The sequence below is a fragment of the Pseudopodoces humilis genome, chromosome 1, assembly GCF_049639895.1.
Source record: "Pseudopodoces humilis isolate 2021_Gansu_Grassland_sample_001 chromosome 1, ASM4963989v1, whole genome shotgun sequence".
Classification (NCBI taxonomy): Eukaryota; Metazoa; Chordata; class Aves; order Passeriformes; family Paridae; genus Pseudopodoces; species Pseudopodoces humilis.
Window position 1 is genome coordinate 151681603 of NC_142200.1, and position 17819 is coordinate 151699421.

The window sequence follows — 17819 nt, forward strand, 5'->3', positions numbered from 1 at the left end:
CCCCGGTACCGCCGTGTCCCCCCCCGGTACCGCCGTGTCCCCCCCCCGGTACCGCCGTGTCCCCCCCCGGTACCGCCGTGTCCCCCCCCCGGAGGGTCCCGGGGCCACCAAGCCGTCCCCAGAGCCCTTCCCGGCCCCACCGCGTCACCCCAGGGCTGTCCCCAGCCCCCCCCGGCCGGGAGGTGACACCCCCAAAGCGCGGGGTCCCCGGTGTCCCCTCCCCCCGCCGCTGTCCCCTGTCCCCGCCCTGGCCGGGGACAATCCCGGGATAATCGGGAATAAACGGGCTCCTGATCCCGATCCCGGCTCAGACCGGCGGGCCCGGCCTGGGGGACACGGGGGGCGCGGGCACAGCCACGTGCCACCAACACGGATGGCACTGTCACCCACTGTCACCCACCCACAGCGCTGCCCAACCCTGATGTCACCCAGCCCCAATGTCACCCAACCCCGATGTCACCCAACCCCGATGTCGCCCATTCCCGATGTCACCCATTCCTGATGTCACCTGGCCCCAATGTCACCCAGCCCAGATGTCACCCAGCTCCAAATGCACCTGGCACTGATGGCAACTGTCCCCAGTGTCACGTGTCTCCAATGCCAGCCATCCCCACTGTCCCCAAAGTCCCCTGTGGCACCCATCCCCGATGCCACCTGTCCCCAGTGCCACCCATCCCTGATGGCACCTGTCCTGTGTCACCTGTCCCTGATGCCACCTGTCCCCAGTTCCACCTGTCCCCAGTGTCACCCATCCCCGATGCCACCTGTCCCCAGTGCCACCCATCCCTGATGCCACCTGTCCCGTGTCCCCTGTCCCCAGTGTCACCCATCCCTGATGCCACCTGTCCCCAGTGCCACCCATCCCTGATGCCACCTGTCCCGTGTCCCCTGTCCCCAGTGTCACCCATCCCTGATGCCACCTGTCCCCAGTGCCACCAGGCCCAGCCACTGTCCCTGTACAGCTTTGGGTTTATTTGAGCCGTTTGTGCCATGGAGCAGCAAGGCTGGAGCCGCGTGGGGACATCGGGGACCTCGCTGCGGTGACACGGCCACCCGGGCACGGTGACCCGGTGATGTGACCACCTCACCATGGTGACACGGCCACCCGGGCACAGTGACAGGGCCACCCGGGCACGGTGACCCGGTCACATTGGCACAGGGACGCGGCACCTGCCCGAGGCGAGGCCACGCGGGCGGCTCAGGCGGCCGTGTCGGTGGCCGTGTCCCCTGCGGTGTCACCGGCCAGGGCCTTGGCCACCTTGTCCTTCAGGTAGGCCACGCGCTGCCGCTCCAGCTTCAGCTCCAGGAACTCGTAGTGGGGCACCTGCAGGGACACGGGGACGTGGCAGCACCCCGGGGTCCCCGCTGTGTCCCCTCCTGTCCTCACCAATCCGGGGTCCCAGCGCCCGCCCAGGTGTGCCGGTGACACCACCGGGGGCTGGCAGTGACACCACCGGGGGCTGGCAGTGACACCGGGGGCTGGCAGTGACACCACCAGGGGCTGGCAGTGACACTGGGGGCTGGCAGTGACACCACCGGGGGCTGGCAGTGACACTGGGGGCTGGCAGTGACACCGGGGGCTGGCAGTGACACCACCGGGGGCTGGCAGTGACACTGGGGGCTGGCAGTGACACCACCGGGGGCTGGCAGTGACACCACCGGGGGCTGGCAGTGACACCGGGGGCTGGCAGTGACACTGGGGGCTGGCAGTGACACCGGGGGGTGACACCGGGGGCTGGCAGTGACACCGGAGGGTGACACCTGGGGCTGGCAGTGACACCACCAGGGGCTGGCAGTGACACCGGGGGCTGGCAGTGACACCTGGGGGCTGGCAGTGACACTGGGGGGTGACACCCGGGGCTGGCAGTGACACTGGGGGGTGACACCCGGGGCTGGCAGTGACACCGGAGGGTGACACCTGGGGCTGGCAGTGACACCGGGGGCTGGCAGTGACACCTGGGGGCTGGCAGTGACACTGGGGGGTGACACCCGGGGCTGGCAGTGACACCGGGGGCTGGCAGTGACACCGGGGGGTGACACGTGGCTGTCACACTCCCCCTGGGCTATAATTACCCGCAGGGGTTAATCCTGGCTGACCCCACGGGATCAGCTCGTCTGTGTCACCTCCCTGTCACCCCTGTCCCCCCCCGGCACCTGGCAGGTGGCCCCGGGGGGATCACGGTGGCTCATCCCTGCTGAGCCCGGGCTGGGGGGAGCTGGCAGCCCCCAGGAGGTGCCGGTGCCTCCATCCCAGGGGAGCCAGGTGTGCCCAGGTGTGCCCCTGTGAGCCCAGGTGTGCCCAGCTGAGCCCAGGTGTGCCCAGGTGTGCCCAGGTGTGCCCAGGTGTGCCCCTGTGAGCCCAGGTGTGCCCAGGTGTGCCCAGGTGTGCCCAGGTGTGCCCAGGTGTGCCCAGGTGTGCCCAGGTGTGCCCAGGTGTGCCCCTGTGAGCCCAGGTGTGCCCCAGGTGTGCCCAGCTGAGCCCAGGTGTGCCCCTGTGAGCCCAGGTGTGCCCAGGTGTGCCCAGGTGTGCCCCTGTGAGCCCAGGTGTGCCCAGGTGTGCCCCTGTGAGCCCAGGTGTGCCCAGGTGAGCCCAGGTGTGCCCCTGTGAGCCCAGGTGTGCCCAGGTGTGCCCCTGTGAGCCCAGGTGTGCCCCAGGTGTGCCCAGGTGTGCCCAGCTGAGCCCAGGTGTGCCCAGGTGTGCCCAGGTGTGCCCAGGTGTGCCCCTGTGAGCCCAGGTGTGCCCAGGTGAGCCCAGGTGTGCCCAGCTGAGCCCAGGTGTGCCCCAGGTGTGCCCAGGTGAGCCCAGGTGTGCCCCTGTGAGCCCAGGTGTGCCCAGGTGTGCCCAGGTGTGCCCAGCTGAGCCCAGGTGTGCCCAGGTGTGCCCAGGTGAGCCCAGGTGTGCCCCTGTGAGCCCAGGTGTGCCCAGGTGTGCCCCTGTGAGCCCAGGTGTGCCCAGGTGTGCCCAGGTGTGCCCCTGTGAGCCCAGGTGTGCCCCTGTGAGCCCAGGTGTGCCCAGGTGTGCCCCTGTGAGCCCAGGTGTGCCCCTGTGAGCCCAGGTGTGCCCAGGTGTGCCCCTGTGAGCCCAGGTGTGCCCAGGTGAGCCCAGGTGTGCCCAGGTGAGCCCAGGTGTGCCCCTGTGAGCCCCAGGTGAGCCCAGGTGTGCCCCTGTGAGCCCAGGTGTGCCCAGGTGTGCCCAGGTGAGCCCAGGTGTGCCCAGGTGTGCCCAGGTGAGCCCAGGTGTGCCCAGGTGTGCCCCAGGTGTGCCCAGGGGACAATGGCACCCAGCTGCTGTCCCCCCTGGGGCCAGGGTGGGTGGTGGCCCTGGTGGCCCTGGGGACAGCCAGGGGGTCCCAGGGAGGTTTCCCAGCCCTGCCCAGCGCTCACCTCGGCCAGCAGGAACCCGGCCGCTCGCAGGTGCCTGCGGGCCATGGAGCCCCGGCCCAGCAGCTCCCGGCCACGAGAGCTGAACTGCGGCAGCTCCCAGCGCAGCACGGCCACCCTGGGGACAGGGACAGGGACACCCTGGGGACAGGGACAGGGACACCCTGGGGACAGGGACACCCTGGGGACAGGGACAGGGACACCCTGGGGACAGGGACACCCTGGGGACAGGGACACCCTGGGGACAGGGACAGGGACACCCTGGGGACAGGGATACCCTGGGGACAGGGACAGGGACACCCTGGGGACAGGGACAGGGACACCCTGGGGACAGGGACACCCTGGGGACAGGGACAGGGACACCCTGGGGACAGGGACAGGGCACCCCGAGCCCCTCCCATCACCTCCTGTCCCCCTGCTGTGCCACCCCAGGTCCCCTCCCCTTCCTCTCCTGCACTGACCCTTTCTATTCCCCCTCCTCATCCCCTCCCCGTTCCCCTCCTCTTCCTCCCCCCTCGTCCCCCCGATTCCCCTCCTGTCCCAGCCCCACCTCGGGGTCCCCTCCTGTCCCAGCCCCACCTCGGGGTCCCCTCCTGTCCCCCCCAGCCCCACCTCGGGGTCCCCTCCTGTCCCCGCCCCACCTCGGGGTCCCCTCCTGTCCCTGCCCCACCTCGGGGTCCCCTCCTGTCTCTGCCCCACCTCGGGGTCCCCTCCTGTCCCTGCCCCACCTCGGGGTCCCCTCCTGTCTCTGCCCCACCTCGGGGTCCCCTCCTGTCTCTGCCCCACCTCGGGGTCCCCTCCTGTCTCTGCCCCACCTCGGGGTCCCCTCCTGTCCCTGCCCCACCTCGGGGTCCCCTCCTGTCTCTGCCCCACCTCGGGGTCCCCTCCTGTCCCCACCTCCTGGCCCCCGGTGGCAGTGGCTTTGTCCCCTCGCTGTGGGGCAGATGTGGGGCACTGAAGTCCCTCGGGGGCAGCGCTCTGTGCTCGCTGTCCAGCAGCACCTCGGCGTCTGCGGGGACGGGGACAGAGGGCTCAGAGCCACGCGGGGACACGGGGGACACGGGGGACATGTGTCCGTGTGTCCATGTGTCCGTGTGTCTCAGAGCCCCCAGGGGCTCCTGGGGACACGGGGGACACGGGGGACACGTGTCCGTGTGTCCCTGGTGTCCGTGTGTCCGTGGGGATCGGGCCCCCGGGTCCCACGGGAGGGGACACGGGACACGCCGAGCACGGGGTCACTGTGGCAGCCGGTGGCCGGTCCCCGACACTGAGGGACAGGGACCGAATTTGACTGGGCTGCAGGGGGGTGGCAGAGCCAGGGTGGGCTGCGGGGTGACGGGGAAAGGTGACGGGGTGGGTGACAGGGTGGGTGACAGGGTGGGTGACAGGGTGGGTGACAGGGTGGGTGACAGGGAAAGGTGATGGGGAAAGGTGACGGGGTGGGTGACAGGGCTGAGAGGTGACACGGGAAGGTAGCGGGGTGGGGGTGCCAGGGCCACCCAGGGTGATGCCAGGGCCAGGGGTGACACTAGAGGTGGCCAGGCAGGTGTGAGAGGTGACACTGCAGGTGAGCAGGCAGGTGCCAGGGCAGGGGTGGCACTGCAGGTGAGCAGGCAGGGCAGGGGTGACACTGCAGGTGAGCAGGCAGGTGCCAGAGGTGACACTGCAGGTGAGCAGGCAGGTGCCAGAGGTGACACTGCAGGTGAGCAGGCAGGTGCCAGGGCAGGGGTGGCACTGCAGGTGAGCAGGCAGGTGCCAGGGCAGGGGTGGCACTGCAGGTGAGCAGGCAGGTGCCAGGGCAGAGGTGACACTGCAGGTGAGCAGGCAGGTGCCAGGGCAGGGGTGACACTGCAGGTGGGCAGGCAGGGCAGAGGTGACACTGCAGGTGAGCAGGCAGGTGCCAGAGGTGACACTGCAGGTGAGCAGGCAGGTGCCAGAGGTGGCACTGCAGGTGAGCAGGCAGGTGCCAGAGGTGACACTGCAGGTGAGCAGGCAGGTGCCAGGGCAGGGGTGACACTGCAGGTGAGCAGGCAGGGCAGAGGTGACACTGCAGGTGAGCAGGCAGGTGCCAGGGCAGGGGTGGCACTGCAGGTGAGCAGGCAGGTGCCAGAGGTGGCACTGCAGGTGAGCAGGCAGGGCAGAGGTGACACTGCAGGTGAGCAGGCAGGTGCCAGAGGTGACACTGCAGGTGAGCAGGCAGGTGCCAGAGGTGACACTGCAGGTGAGCAGGCAGGTGCCAGAGGTGACACTGCAGGTGAGCAGGCAGGTGCCAGAGGTGGCACTGCAGGTGAGCAGGCAGGGCAGAGGTGACACTGCAGGTGAGCAGGCAGGTGCCAGAGGTGGCACTGCAGGTGAGCAGGCAGGTGTGAGAGGTGACACTGCAGGTGAGCAGGCAGGTGCCAGGGCAGGGGTGACACTGCAGGTGAGCAGGCAGGTGCCAGAGGTGACACTGCAGGTGAGCAGGCAGGTGCCAGAGGTGACACTGCAGGTGAGCAGGCAGGGCAGGGGTGACACTGCAGGTGAGCAGGCAGGTGCCAGGGCAGGGGTGGCACTGCAGGTGAGCAGGCAGGTGCCAGGGCAGGGGTGACACTGCAGGTGAGCAGGCAGGTGTGAGAGGTGGCACTGCAGGTGAGCAGGCAGGTGCCAGAGGTGACACTGCAGGTGAGCAGGCAGGTGCCAGGGCAGGGGTGGCACTGCAGGTGACACTCACCGATGTCCCAGCCGTACACCGTGCTCACGTCGTACCGGACGAGGTCGTGGCCGCCCAGCGCCCCCGGCAGCGCCTCCCGCAGCCCCCTCTGCAGGGGGGTGGCCTTGTCCCTGTCCCTGTCCCCGTGTCCCCCCAGCGCCTCGGGGGGCAGGAAGGGCCCCTGGTAGCCGGGGGTCTCCAGCCTGGCCGTGGCGTTGATGTGCAGCAGCTTCAGCCGGGAGCTCTGCGCCCGCGGGGAGCTGTCACCTGCGGGACGGGAGGGGACACGCTCAGGGGACAGCCAGGGGACAGCCAAGGGACAGCCAAGGGACAGCCAAGGGACAGCCAAGGGACAGCCAGGGGACAGCCAGGGGACAGACACGGGAGGGATTTGGGGAATGTTCCCCTGGAAAGGGCTGTCCAGCCCCACTGGGTGTGACAGGGTGTGACAGGATGTGACACCGCCTGTCCCAGGTGAGCTCCCACACCTGGGAACCCCCAGCCCCAGCTGGCATTCCCGGATCCCGTGTCTCCGGTGGCATTGACCCCCCGGGCCCCAGGGCAGGGACACGGGGCTCGTGGCACGGAGGTCACTGTGGCAGCCGCTGGCCGGTCCCGGCCATGGCGGGGCTGGGACCGAATTTGACTGGGCTGCACCTGCCAGAACACCTGGGACAGGTAACCCCATCCCACCTCCCCTGGGCTGCACTCCTGCCCAATCCCTGAATCCCTGAAACCCCGAATTCCCGAATCCCTGAATTCCTGAATCCCTGAAACCCCGAATTCCTGAATCCCTGAAACCCCGAATTCCTGAATCCCTGAATCCCTGAATCCCTGAATCCCTGAATCCCTGAATCCCTGAATCCCTGAATTCCTGAATCCCCAAATCCCTGAATCCCTGAATTCCTGAATTCCTGAATCCCTGAATTCCTGAATTCCTGAATCCCTGAATCCCTGAATCCCCGAATTCCTGAATCCCCGAATTCCTGAATTCCTGAATCCCTGAATCCCTGAATTCCTGAATCCCTGAATCCCTGAATCCCTGAAACCCCGAATCCCTGAATCCCTGAATCCCTGAATTCCTGAAACCCCGAATTCCTGAATCCCTGAATCCCTGAATTCTTGAATCCCTGAATCCCTGAATCCCCGAATCCCTGAGTTCCTGAATCCCTGAATTCCTGAATCCCTGAATCCCTGAATCCCTGAATTCCTGAATCCCTGAATTCCTGAATCCCTGAATTCCTGAATCCCTGAATTCCTGAATTCCTGAATCCCTGAATTCCTGAATCCCTGAATCCCTGAATTCCTGAATCCCTGAATTCCTGAATCCCTGAATTCCTGAATCCCTGAATTCCTGAATTCCTGAATCCCTGAGTTCCTGAATCCCTGAATTCCTGAATCCCTGAATTCCTGAATTCCTGAATCCCTGAAACCCCGAATTCCTGAATTCCTGAATCCCTGAGTTCCTGAATCCCTGAATTCCTGAATCCCTGAATTCCTGAATCCCTGAATCCCCAAATTCCTGAATCCCTGAATCCCTGAATCCCTGAGTTCCTGAATCCCTGAATTCCTGAATCCCTGAATCCCTGAATCCCTGAGTTCCTGAATCCCTGAATTCCTGAATCCCTGAATTCCTGAATTCCTGAATCCCTGAATTCCTGAGTTCCTGAATCCCTGAATCCCTGAATCCCTGAATTCCTGAATCCCTGAATTCCTGAATTCCTGAATCCCTGAATTCCTGAATCCCTGAATTCCTGAATCCCTGAATTCCTGAATTCCTGAATCCCTGAATCCCTGAATTCCTGAATCCCTGAATCCCTGAGTTCCTGAATCCCCAAATCCCCAAATCCCAGCCCCAGGGCCGTGCTCCTGCCCAATCCCGGATCCTCGAATCCCCAAATCCCCAAATCCCCAAATCCCAGCCCCGTGGCCGCGCTCCTGCCCAGTCCCAGATCCCTGAATCCCCAAATCTCTGAATCCCCAAATCCCCAAATCCCCAAATCCCGGGATCCCCGAATCCCCAAATCCCGGGATCCCCAAATCCCCGAATCCTGGATCCCAGCCCCATGGCCATGCTCCTGCCCAATCCCAGATCCCCAAATCCCCAAATCCCGGGATCCCCAAATCCCCAAATCCCGGATCCCAGCCCCGGGGCCATGCTCCTGCCCAATCCCGGATCCCCAAATCCCCAAATCCCCAAATCCCCAAATCCCGGATCCCAGCCCCGTGGCTGCGCTCCTGCCCAATCCCGGATCCCCAAATCCCCAAATCCCGGATCCCAGCCCCGGGGCCGCGCTCCTGCCCAGTCCCAGATCCCTGAATCCCCAAATCCCTGGATCCCCAAATCCCCGAATCCCGGATCCCAGCCCCGTGGCCGCGCTCCTGCCCAATCCCAAATCCCGGGATCCCCAAATCCCCAAATCCCGGATCCCAGCCCCGTGGCCGCGCTCCTGCCCAGTCCCCGCTCCCACTGCGGGCTCTCCGTTGGCGCAGTGCGGGCTCACCCTGGAGGCGGCTGTGGAAGTCGGGGGCCAGCACCTGGCGCAGGTGAGCGTCCCCAGGCTGCCGCAGGACGCACAGGGACCACACCGCGTCCGTCAGCAGGTGCACGTCCAGCTCCCGCTCCCGGCCCCGCAGCCGCTGCCGGACCTGCGCGGGGACAGCGGCGCTGCAGCGGCCGCGGGGATCCCGGGACCCCCCTCCCGGGGGAACGTCCCGGGGGGCACAGGTGACACCTGCGGGAGGCTCCAGGGCCTCTCCCGGGGCCCGGAGCAGGAGCCGGGAGGGGTTTGGGACACGGGGAATGGGGGACTCGGGGGGGCTCAGGGGACGGAATCTGCGGCTGTGAGGGCTCTCCGAGCCCCCTCCCCACCCAGAGCGCTCGGGAATTCCGCGATCCCGGGGAGCTCACCACGGAGAAGAACTCCTGGCCGGAGCTGGGCTGGAAGCCGAGGTGGCCGAAGGAGACGAGGATCCCGCAGAGCTGGGTGAGGGACAGCTCCTGCGCGTTCTCCAGGCAGTACTGCGGGAAAAACGGGAACGTGACGGCAGCGAGAGCCTGGAAACATCGGCCAGAGGCACCTCCCGGGGGGAAATGGGACAGGAAACCCTGGGGATCCGCCCAGGGAGCGGGGGAAACCCTGGGATAGCCCAGAGCGGGTGGGAAACAGCAGGGATGGACTGGGATGGAACTGGGATGGAACTGGGATGGAACTGGGATGGAACTGGGATGGAGCTGGGATGGAACTGGGATGGAGCTGGGATGGAACTGGGATGGAGCTGGGATGGACTGGGATGGAACTGGGATGGAACTGGGATGGAACTGGGATGGAACTGGGACGGAACTGGGATGGAGCTGGGACGGAGCTGGGATGGAACTGGGACAGGACTGGGATGGAACTGGGATGGAGCTGGGAAGGAACTGGGATGGAGCTGGGAAGGAACTGGGAAGGAACTGGGATGGAACCGGGACAGGACTGGGATGGAACTGAGACAGGACTGGGACAGGACCGGGACAGGACTGGGATGGAACTGGGAAGGAACTGGGAAGGAACTGGGATGGAACTGGGACAGGACTGGGACAGGACCGGGACAGGACTGGGATGGAACTGGGATGGAGCTGGGATGGAACTGGGAAGGAACTGGGATGGAACTGGGATGGAACTGGGATGGAACTGGGATGGAGCTGGGAAGGAACTGGGACAGGACTGGGATGGAACTGGGATGGAACTGGGAAGGAACTGGGAAGGAACTGGGATGGAGCTGGGAAGGAACTGGGACAGGACTGGGATGGAACTGGGATGGAACTGGGATGGAACTGGGATGGAACTGGGAAGGAACTGGGATGGAACTGGGACAGGACTGGGATGGAACTGGGACAGGACTGGGATGGAACTGGGATGGAACTGGGAAGGAACTGGGATGGAACTGGGATGGAACTGGGATGGGAACTGGGATGGAACTGGGATGGAACTGGGATGGGAACTGGGATGGAACTGGGATGGAACTGGGAAGGAACTGGGACAGAGCTGGGAAGGAACTGGGAAGGAACTGGGACGGAACTGGGATGGAACTGGGATGGAACTGGGATGGAACTGGGACAGGACTGGGATGGAACTGGGATGGAACTGGGACAAACGGAGCCCAATCCAGCGGAAATGATCCCAAATTCCCACTGGGAAGCGGTGCCGGAGCTCGGGCAGGGGAGGGGCCCCAGTGTCACCTGCTCCAGGTGACACCAGCCCGGAGTGACAGGAACCCGCCCTGCCCTGCTGGGGACGGTGACAACTCCCCCTGCACAGGTGAGCGAGCCCTGCCTCCCCCATGCCCAGGTGAGTCCCCCCATGCCCAGGTGAGGTTTCCCCATGCCCAGGTGAGTTTCCCCATGCCCAGGTGAGTCCCCCCATGCCCAGGTGAGTCCCCCCATGCCCAGGTGAGGTTTCCCCATGCCCAGGTGAGTTCCCCCATGCCCAGGTGAGGTTTCCCCATGCCCAGGTGAGTCCCCCCATGCCCAGGTGAGGTTTCCCCATGCCCAGGTGAGGTTTCCCCATGCCCAGGTGAGTTTCCCCATGCCCAGGTGAGGTTTCCCCATGCCCAGGTGAGTCCCCCCATGCCCAGGTGAGTTTCCCCATGCCCAGGTGAGTTCCCCCATGCCCAGGTGAGTCCCCCCATGCCCAGGTGAGTTCCCCCATGCCCAGGTGAGTTCCCCCATGCCCAGGTGAGTTTCCCCATGCCCAGGTGAGGTTTCCCCATGCCCAGGTGAGTTTCCCCATGCCCAGGTGAGTTTCCCCATGCCCAGGTGAGTCCCCCCATGCCCAGGTGAGGCTCCCCATGCCCAGGTGAGTTTCCCCATGCCCAGGTGAGGCTCCCCATGCCCAGGTGAGTTTCCCCATGCCCAGGTGAGTTTCCCCATGCCCAGGTGAGTTTCCCCATGCCCAGGTGAGGCTCCCCATGCCCAGGTGAGTCCCCCCATGCCCAGGTGAGTTCCCCCATGCCCAGGTGAGGTTTCCCCATGCCCAGGTGAGTTTCCCCATGCCCAGGTGAGTCCCCCCATGCCCAGGTGAGTTCCCCCATGCCCAGGTGAGGCTCCCCCCTGTCCCCGGGGCTCACCTGGGCGATGGCCTCGGCGAGGGGCCGGCTGAGCCAGCGCAGGCTGGCGAAGGAGCGGGCACAGCGCGACACCTGGGCGGGGCTGAGGCTGCCCAGGTGAGGCTGCAGCTCCTGCGCCAGGCGGTGCAGCACCTGCGGCTGCTGGAAGCTCAGTTTACCTGCGCCAAGGGGGGCAGCTCAGCGCCGTGTCCCCCAGCACAGGTGTGCCCTGTCCCCAGCACAGGTGTGCCCTGTCCCCAGCACAGGTGTGCCCTGTCCCCAGCACAGGTGTGCCCTGTCCCCCAGCACAGGTGTGCCCTGTCCCCAGCACAGGTGTGCCATGTCCCCAGCACAGGTGTGCCCTGTCCCCCAGCACAGGTGTGCCATGTCCCCCAGCACAGGTGACAGCTGGGAACTGTCACCTGGGCGGGAAAAGGCTCCAGGGACACCTCAGAGCCCTCCCAGTGCCCGAAGGGGCTCCAGGTGACTCTCAGGACCCCATGGCCAGTCCCCAGCCCCACAGGTGACCCTCAGGACCCCATGGCCAGTCCCCAGCCCCACAGGTGACCCTCAGGACCCCGTGGCCGGTCCCCAGCCCCTCAGGTGGCCCTGGCACTCACTGAAGGCGAAGAGCAGGTCGCTGAGCGCGGGCAGGGGCAGCTGTGCAGGTTTCTGCAGCAGGTGGTACGACACCGCCCGCAGCAGCGGCACACTGCGGCGCTGCTGCAGCGCCAGCGCCAGCGCCACACGGCGCAGCTCCTCGGCATCAAACTGCTCCGCCAGCTCCAGCGCCTGCAACACGGGGACAGGTGAGACACAGGTGAGACAGGTGAGAGACAGGGGAGAGACAGGGGAGAGACAGGTGAGAGACAGGTGAGACAGGTGGGAGACAGGTGAGAGACAGGGGAGAGACAGGGGAGAGACAGGGGAGAGACAGGGGAGAGACAGGTGAGGGACAGGTGAGAGACAGGTGAGATACAGGTGAGATACAGGTGAGAGACAGGGGAGAGACAGGTGAGAGACAGGGGAGAGACAGGGGAGAGACAGGTGAGAGACAGGGGAGAGACAGGGGAGAGACAGGTGAGAGACAGGGGAGAGACAGGGGAGAGACAGGTGAGAGACAGGTGAGACAGGTGGGAGACAGGTGAGAGACAGGTGAGAGACAGGGGAGAGACAGGTGAGAGACAGGGGAGAGACAGGGGAGAGACAGGTGAGGGACAGGTGAGAGACAGGTGAGATACAGGTGAGATACAGGTGAGAGACAGGGGAGAGACAGGTGAGAGACAGGGGAGAGACAGGGGAGAGACAGGTGAGAGACAGGGGAGAGACAGGGGAGAGACAGGGGAGAGACAGGGGAGAGACAGGTGAGAGACAGGGGAGAGACAGGGGAGAGACAGGTGAGAGACAGGGGAGAGACAGGGGAGAGACAGGTGAGACAGGGGAGAGACAGGTGAGAGACAGGGGAGAGACAGGGGAGAGACAGGGGAGAGACAGGTGAGAGACAGGTGAGAGACAGGGGAGAGACAGGTGAGACAGGTGAGGGACAGGGGAGAGACAGGGGAGAGACAGGGGAGAGACAGGGGAGAGACAGGTGAGGGACAGGGGAGAGACAGGGGAGAGACAGGTGAGACAGGTGAGACAGGGGAGAGACAGGGGAGAGACAGGGGAGACAGGTGAGACAGGGGAGAGACAGGTGAGACAGGTGAGACAGGGGAGAGACAGGTGAGAGACAGGGGAGAGACAGGGGAGAGACAGGGGAGAGACAGGGGAGAGACAGGTGAGACAGGTGAGACAGGGGAGAGACAGGGGAGAGACAGGGGAGACAGGTGAGAGACAGGGGAGAGACAGGTGAGACAGGGGAGAGACAGGGGAGAGACAGGGGAGAGACAGGTGAGAGACAGGGGAGAGACAGGGGAGAGACAGGGGAGACAGGTGAGAGACAGGTGAGAGACAGGTGAGACAGGGGAGAGACAGGGGAGAGACAGGGGAGAGACAGGTGAGAGACAGGGGAGAGACAGGGGAGAGACAGGGGAGAGACAGGTGAGATACAGGTGAGAGACAGGTGAGAGACAGGGGAGAGACAGGTGAGAGACAGGGGAGAGACAGGGGAGAGACAGGTGAGAGACAGGGGAGAGACAGGTGAGAGACAGGTGAGAGACAGGGGAGAGACAGGGGAGAGACAGGTGAGACAGGGGAGAGACAGGTGAGAGACAGGGGAGAGACAGGGGAGAGACAGGGGAGAGACAGGGGAGAGACAGGGGAGAGACAGGTGAGAGACAGGGGAGAGACAGGGGAGAGACAGGGGAGAGACAGGTGAGGGACAGGTGAGAGACGGGGGAGAGACGGGTGAGACAGGTGAGGGACAGGGGAGAGACAGGGGAGAGACAGGGGAGAGACAGGGGAGAGACAGGGGAGAGACAGGTGAGAGACAGGTGAGAGACAGGTGAGAGACAGGGGAGAGACAGGTGAGAGACAGGGGAGAGACAGGGGAGAGACAGGGGAGAGACAGGGGAGAGACAGGTGAGAGACAGGGGAGAGACAGGTGAGAGACAGGGGAGAGACAGGGGAGAGACAGGTGAGAGACAGGGGAGAGACAGGTGAGAGACAGGGGAGAGACAGGGGAGAGACAGGGGAGAGACAGGGGAGAGACAGGTGAGAGACAGGGGAGAGACAGGGGAGAGACAGGGGAGAGACAGGTGAGGGACAGGTGAGAGACAGGGGAGAGACAGGTGAGACAGGTGAGGGACAGGGGAGAGACAGGGGAGAGACAGGGGAGAGACAGGGGAGAGACAGGTGAGGGACAGGGGAGAGACAGGGGAGAGACAGGTGAGACAGGTGAGACAGGGGAGAGACAGGGGAGAGACAGGGGAGAGACAGGGGAGACAGGTGAGACAGGGGAGAGACAGGGGAGAGACAGGGGAGACAGGTGAGACAGGGGAGAGACAGGGGAGAGACAGGGGAGACAGGTGAGAGACAGGGGAGAGACAGGTGAGACAGGGGAGAGACAGGGGAGAGACAGGGGAGAGACAGGTGAGAGACAGGGGAGAGACAGGGGAGAGACAGGTGAGAGACAGGGGAGAGACAGGTGAGAGACAGGTGAGAGACAGGTGAGAGACAGGTGAGAGACAGGGGAGAGACAGGGGAGAGACAGGTGAGAGACAGGGGAGAGACAGGTGAGAGACAGGGGAGAGACAGGGGAGAGACAGGGGAGAGACAGGTGAGACAGGGGAGAGACAGGTGAGAGACAGGGGAGAGACAGGGGAGAGACAGGGGAGAGACAGGTGAGGGACAGGTGAGAGACAGGGGAGAGACAGGTGAGACAGGTGAGGGACAGGGGAGAGACAGGTGAGAGACAGGGGAGAGACAGGTGAGAGACAGGGGAGAGACAGGTGAGAGACAGGGGAGAGACAGGGGAGAGACAGGTGAGAGACAGGTGAGAGACAGGGGAGAGACAGGTGAGACACAGGTGAGAGACAGGGGAGAGACAAGGACATGTGAGACAGGGACAGGTGGGACAGGGACAGGTGAGACAGGGACAGGTGGGACAGGGACAGGTGGGACAGGGACAGGTGGGACGGGACAGGTGGGACGGGACAGGTGGCACAGAGCAGAGCACAGGTGGGACAGGGACAGGTGGGACAGGGACAGGTGGGACAAGGGACAGGTGACAGAGGGCAGACAGAGGACAGGCGGTGCAGGTGACCCCAGGTGACCCCACCCAGCCCGGGCAGGTGTGAGGTCCCACCTTGTCCTCCAGGCGCTCCATCAGGGCGGGGGACAGGTGTCCCACCTTGGCCATGAGCGTCACCACGCTGCGGGGCCCGTCCAGCTCGGTCCAGCGCAGCTCCAGCTTGCGCAGCACCTCGGGCAGCAGCGGGCCGTCCCGGCCCTGCCCCGCCAGGTGCTCGGCCAGGTGTGCCAGCTGCCGCAGGGACAGGCGCCGCAGCCGCCACAGCACCTCCTGCTCCACCGAGCGCACCTGCTGCCCGTCCTGAGCCAGCCCCAGCACCTGCAGGCTGCGCAGCAGCTGCACCAGCGGCGTGTTCCACACCTGCGAGATCTGCGGGGACAGGTGGGGACAGGTGTGACACAGAGCCACCAGTGTTCCACACCTGCGAGATCTGCGGGGACAGGTGGGGACAGGTGTGACACAGAGCCACCAGTGTTCCACACCTGCGAGATCTGCGGGGACAGGTGGGGACAGGTGTGACACAGAGCCACCAGTGTTCCACACCTGCGAGATCTGCGGGGACAGGTGGGGACAGGTGTGACACAGAGCCACCAGTGTTCCACACCTGCGAGATCTGCAGGGACAGGTGGGGACAGGTGTGACACAGAGCCACCAGTGTTCCACACCTGCGAGATCTGCGGGGACAGGTGGGGACAGGTGTGACACAGAGCCACCAGTGTTCCACACCTGCGAGATCTGTGGGGACAGGTGGGGACAGGTGTGACACAGAACACACCGGGGGTACCCAGCAGTGCCAGCCTGTCACACAGGTGTGACACAGGTGTGACACAGGTGTGACACAGGTGTGACACAGGGGTGACACAGGGGTGACACAGGTGTGACACAGCAGTGCCAGCCTGTCACACAGGTGTGACACAGGTGTGACACAGCACTGCAAACCTGTCACACAGGTGTGACACAGGGGTGACACAGGGGTGACAGAGGTGTGACACCAGGGGACACAGCAGTGCCAGCCTGTCACACAGGTGTGACACAGGTGTGACACAGGACAGTGAGCAGGGCACAGCAGGTCACACAGTGTCACCTGCCCCATGGTTCCTGTCCCCTCCCCGGTGCTGCTGTACCCTCACCTACCGTACCTGTACCCTCACCTGCCATTCCTGTCCCCTCCCGTGGTGTTCCCGTCCCCTCACCTGTGGCTGCTGTCCCCTCCCCACCGTTCCCGTCCCCTCCCCGGTGTTTCCCGTGCCGTTCCCGGTGTTTCCCGTGCCATTCCCGTGCCATTCCCGGTGTTTCCCGTGCCGTTCCCGTGCCATTCCCGTGCCATTCCCGTGCCATTCCCGGTGTTTCCTGTGCCATTCCCGTGCCATTCCCGTGCCATTCCCGGTGTTTCCCGTGCCATTCCCGTGCCATTCCCGGTGTTTCCCGTGCCGTTCCCGTGCCGTTCCCGTGCCATTCCCGGTGTTTCCCGTGCCATTCCCGTGCCATTCCCGTGCCATTCCCGTGCCATTCCCGGTGTTTCCCGTGCCGTTCCCGTGCCGTTCCCGTGCCGTCCCCCCGTCCCCGCGGTCCCCGTGCCCTCACCTGCGCATGCACGGCGCGCAGCAGGTGCTGGAAGCGCGGGTCCCCGCGGATGGCTGCGGTGTCCAGGCGCTGCCGGGAGCTGATCCGGGCCAGGCGGCCGATGGCCAGCGCCGCCAGGTTCCCGCTGAGCGCGGGCCCGAGCCGCAGCAGCTCCTGCGGGCTGCCCGCGCCCCGGACCAGCTCCCGCAGCTCCCGCTCGCCGCCGTCCGGGGCGCGGATCAGCTCCCGGGGCCCGTCGGAGCGCGGTGCCGGTGCCGGTGGCGGTGGCGGCCCGGGCGGGGCCCGCAGCGGCAGCAGCCGCCGGCAGCAGCGGCGGAACAGGTGAGCGGCCATGGCGGGGTCAGCGCCGCATCCCGGGACACTGCGGGGAACGGGCTGGGATGGGCCCAACCCAACCGGGACCGACCGAACCGGGATGGACCCGGAAGCACCGAGCCCCGAACCCCCCGGGCCGAGCTCCGAACCCCCCGGACCGAGCTCCGAACCCCCCGGACCGAGCTCCGAACCTCCCGGACCGAGCTCCGAACCCCCCGGACCGAGCTCCGAACCCCCCGGACCGAGCTCCGAACCCCCCGGACCGAGCTCCGAACCCCCCGGACCGAGCTCCGAACCCCCCGGACCGAGCTCCGGAACCCCCCCGGGGCCGAGCCCCGGCCCCGCTCACCCCCCCGCGTCCCAACACCCCGGTCCCGGTTCCAAACCCGTTCCCAATCCCAATCCCGTTCCCGATCCCATTCCCAATCCCATTCCCAATCCCGTTCCCGGTCCCGGTCCCGTTCCCGTTCCCAATCCCGTTCCCGTTCCCAATCCCATTCCCGATCCCGTTCCCGTTCCCGTTCCCATTCCCGTTCCCGATCCCGTTCCCGTTCCCGTTCCCAATCCCGTTCCCGTTCCCAATCCCGTTCCCGTTCCCGTTCCCAATCCCGTTCCCGTTCCCAATCCCGTTCCCGTTCCCAATCCCGATCCCATTCCCGATCCCGTTCCCGTTCCCGATCCCGTTCCCGGCCCCGTTCCCGTTCCCAATCCCGTTCCCGGCCCCGTTCCCTCTCTGACCTCTCCCGCCCCGGCCCCACGCCCGGGCCGCCGCCGAGGCGCGCGGTTATGACGTCACTGCGCTGCGCCCGCTCTCTAATGGCCGCTCGGTTGCGTCATCACGCGGCGACGGCGGCGCCTCCGTGAAGTGGCGGGAACGGGGCCGCCATGATGGGCGGGGCCTCGGCGGGGTGTCACAGAGTGTCCCCAAAGTGCCACCAAAGTGTGCCCAGAGTGTCACAGAGTGTCCCCAGGGTGTCCCCAAAGTGTCCCCAGAGTGTCACAGAGTGTCCCCAGGGTGTCCCCAGGGTGTTCCCCGGATGTCCCCGTGGTGTCCCCGTGGTGTCCGGGCCC

The 17819-nt window shown here is 65.6% G+C and overlaps 1 protein-coding gene and 2 non-coding genes across 3 annotated transcripts; all 3 read right to left on the minus strand.

Annotated features, from left to right (window-relative positions):
- Window positions 1–951: 951 nt before the first annotated feature.
- TBRG4 (transforming growth factor beta regulator 4) lies at window positions 952–16781 on the minus strand. The gene is made up of 10 exons (XM_088066975.1): window positions 16434–16781; window positions 14904–15218; window positions 11779–11950; window positions 11180–11337; window positions 8982–9092; window positions 8575–8719; window positions 6092–6337; window positions 4279–4390; window positions 3385–3499; window positions 952–1324 (listed from the first exon to the last, which is right to left on the minus strand). Exons 1-10 carry the CDS (start codon window positions 16764–16766, stop codon window positions 1199–1201), a joined length of 1833 nt encoding a protein of 610 aa, XP_087923101.1. The 5' UTR covers window positions 16767–16781; the 3' UTR covers window positions 952–1198.
- On the minus strand, window positions 4543–4682 carry LOC148185279 (small nucleolar RNA SNORA5). The gene has a single exon (XR_015774577.1). It is a non-coding gene; the product is annotated as a small nucleolar RNA SNORA5 (small nucleolar RNA).
- On the minus strand, window positions 6595–6726 carry LOC148185280 (small nucleolar RNA SNORA5). Its single transcript, XR_015774576.1, has one exon. It is a non-coding gene; the product is annotated as a small nucleolar RNA SNORA5 (small nucleolar RNA).
- Window positions 16782–17819: the final 1038 nt, after the last annotated feature.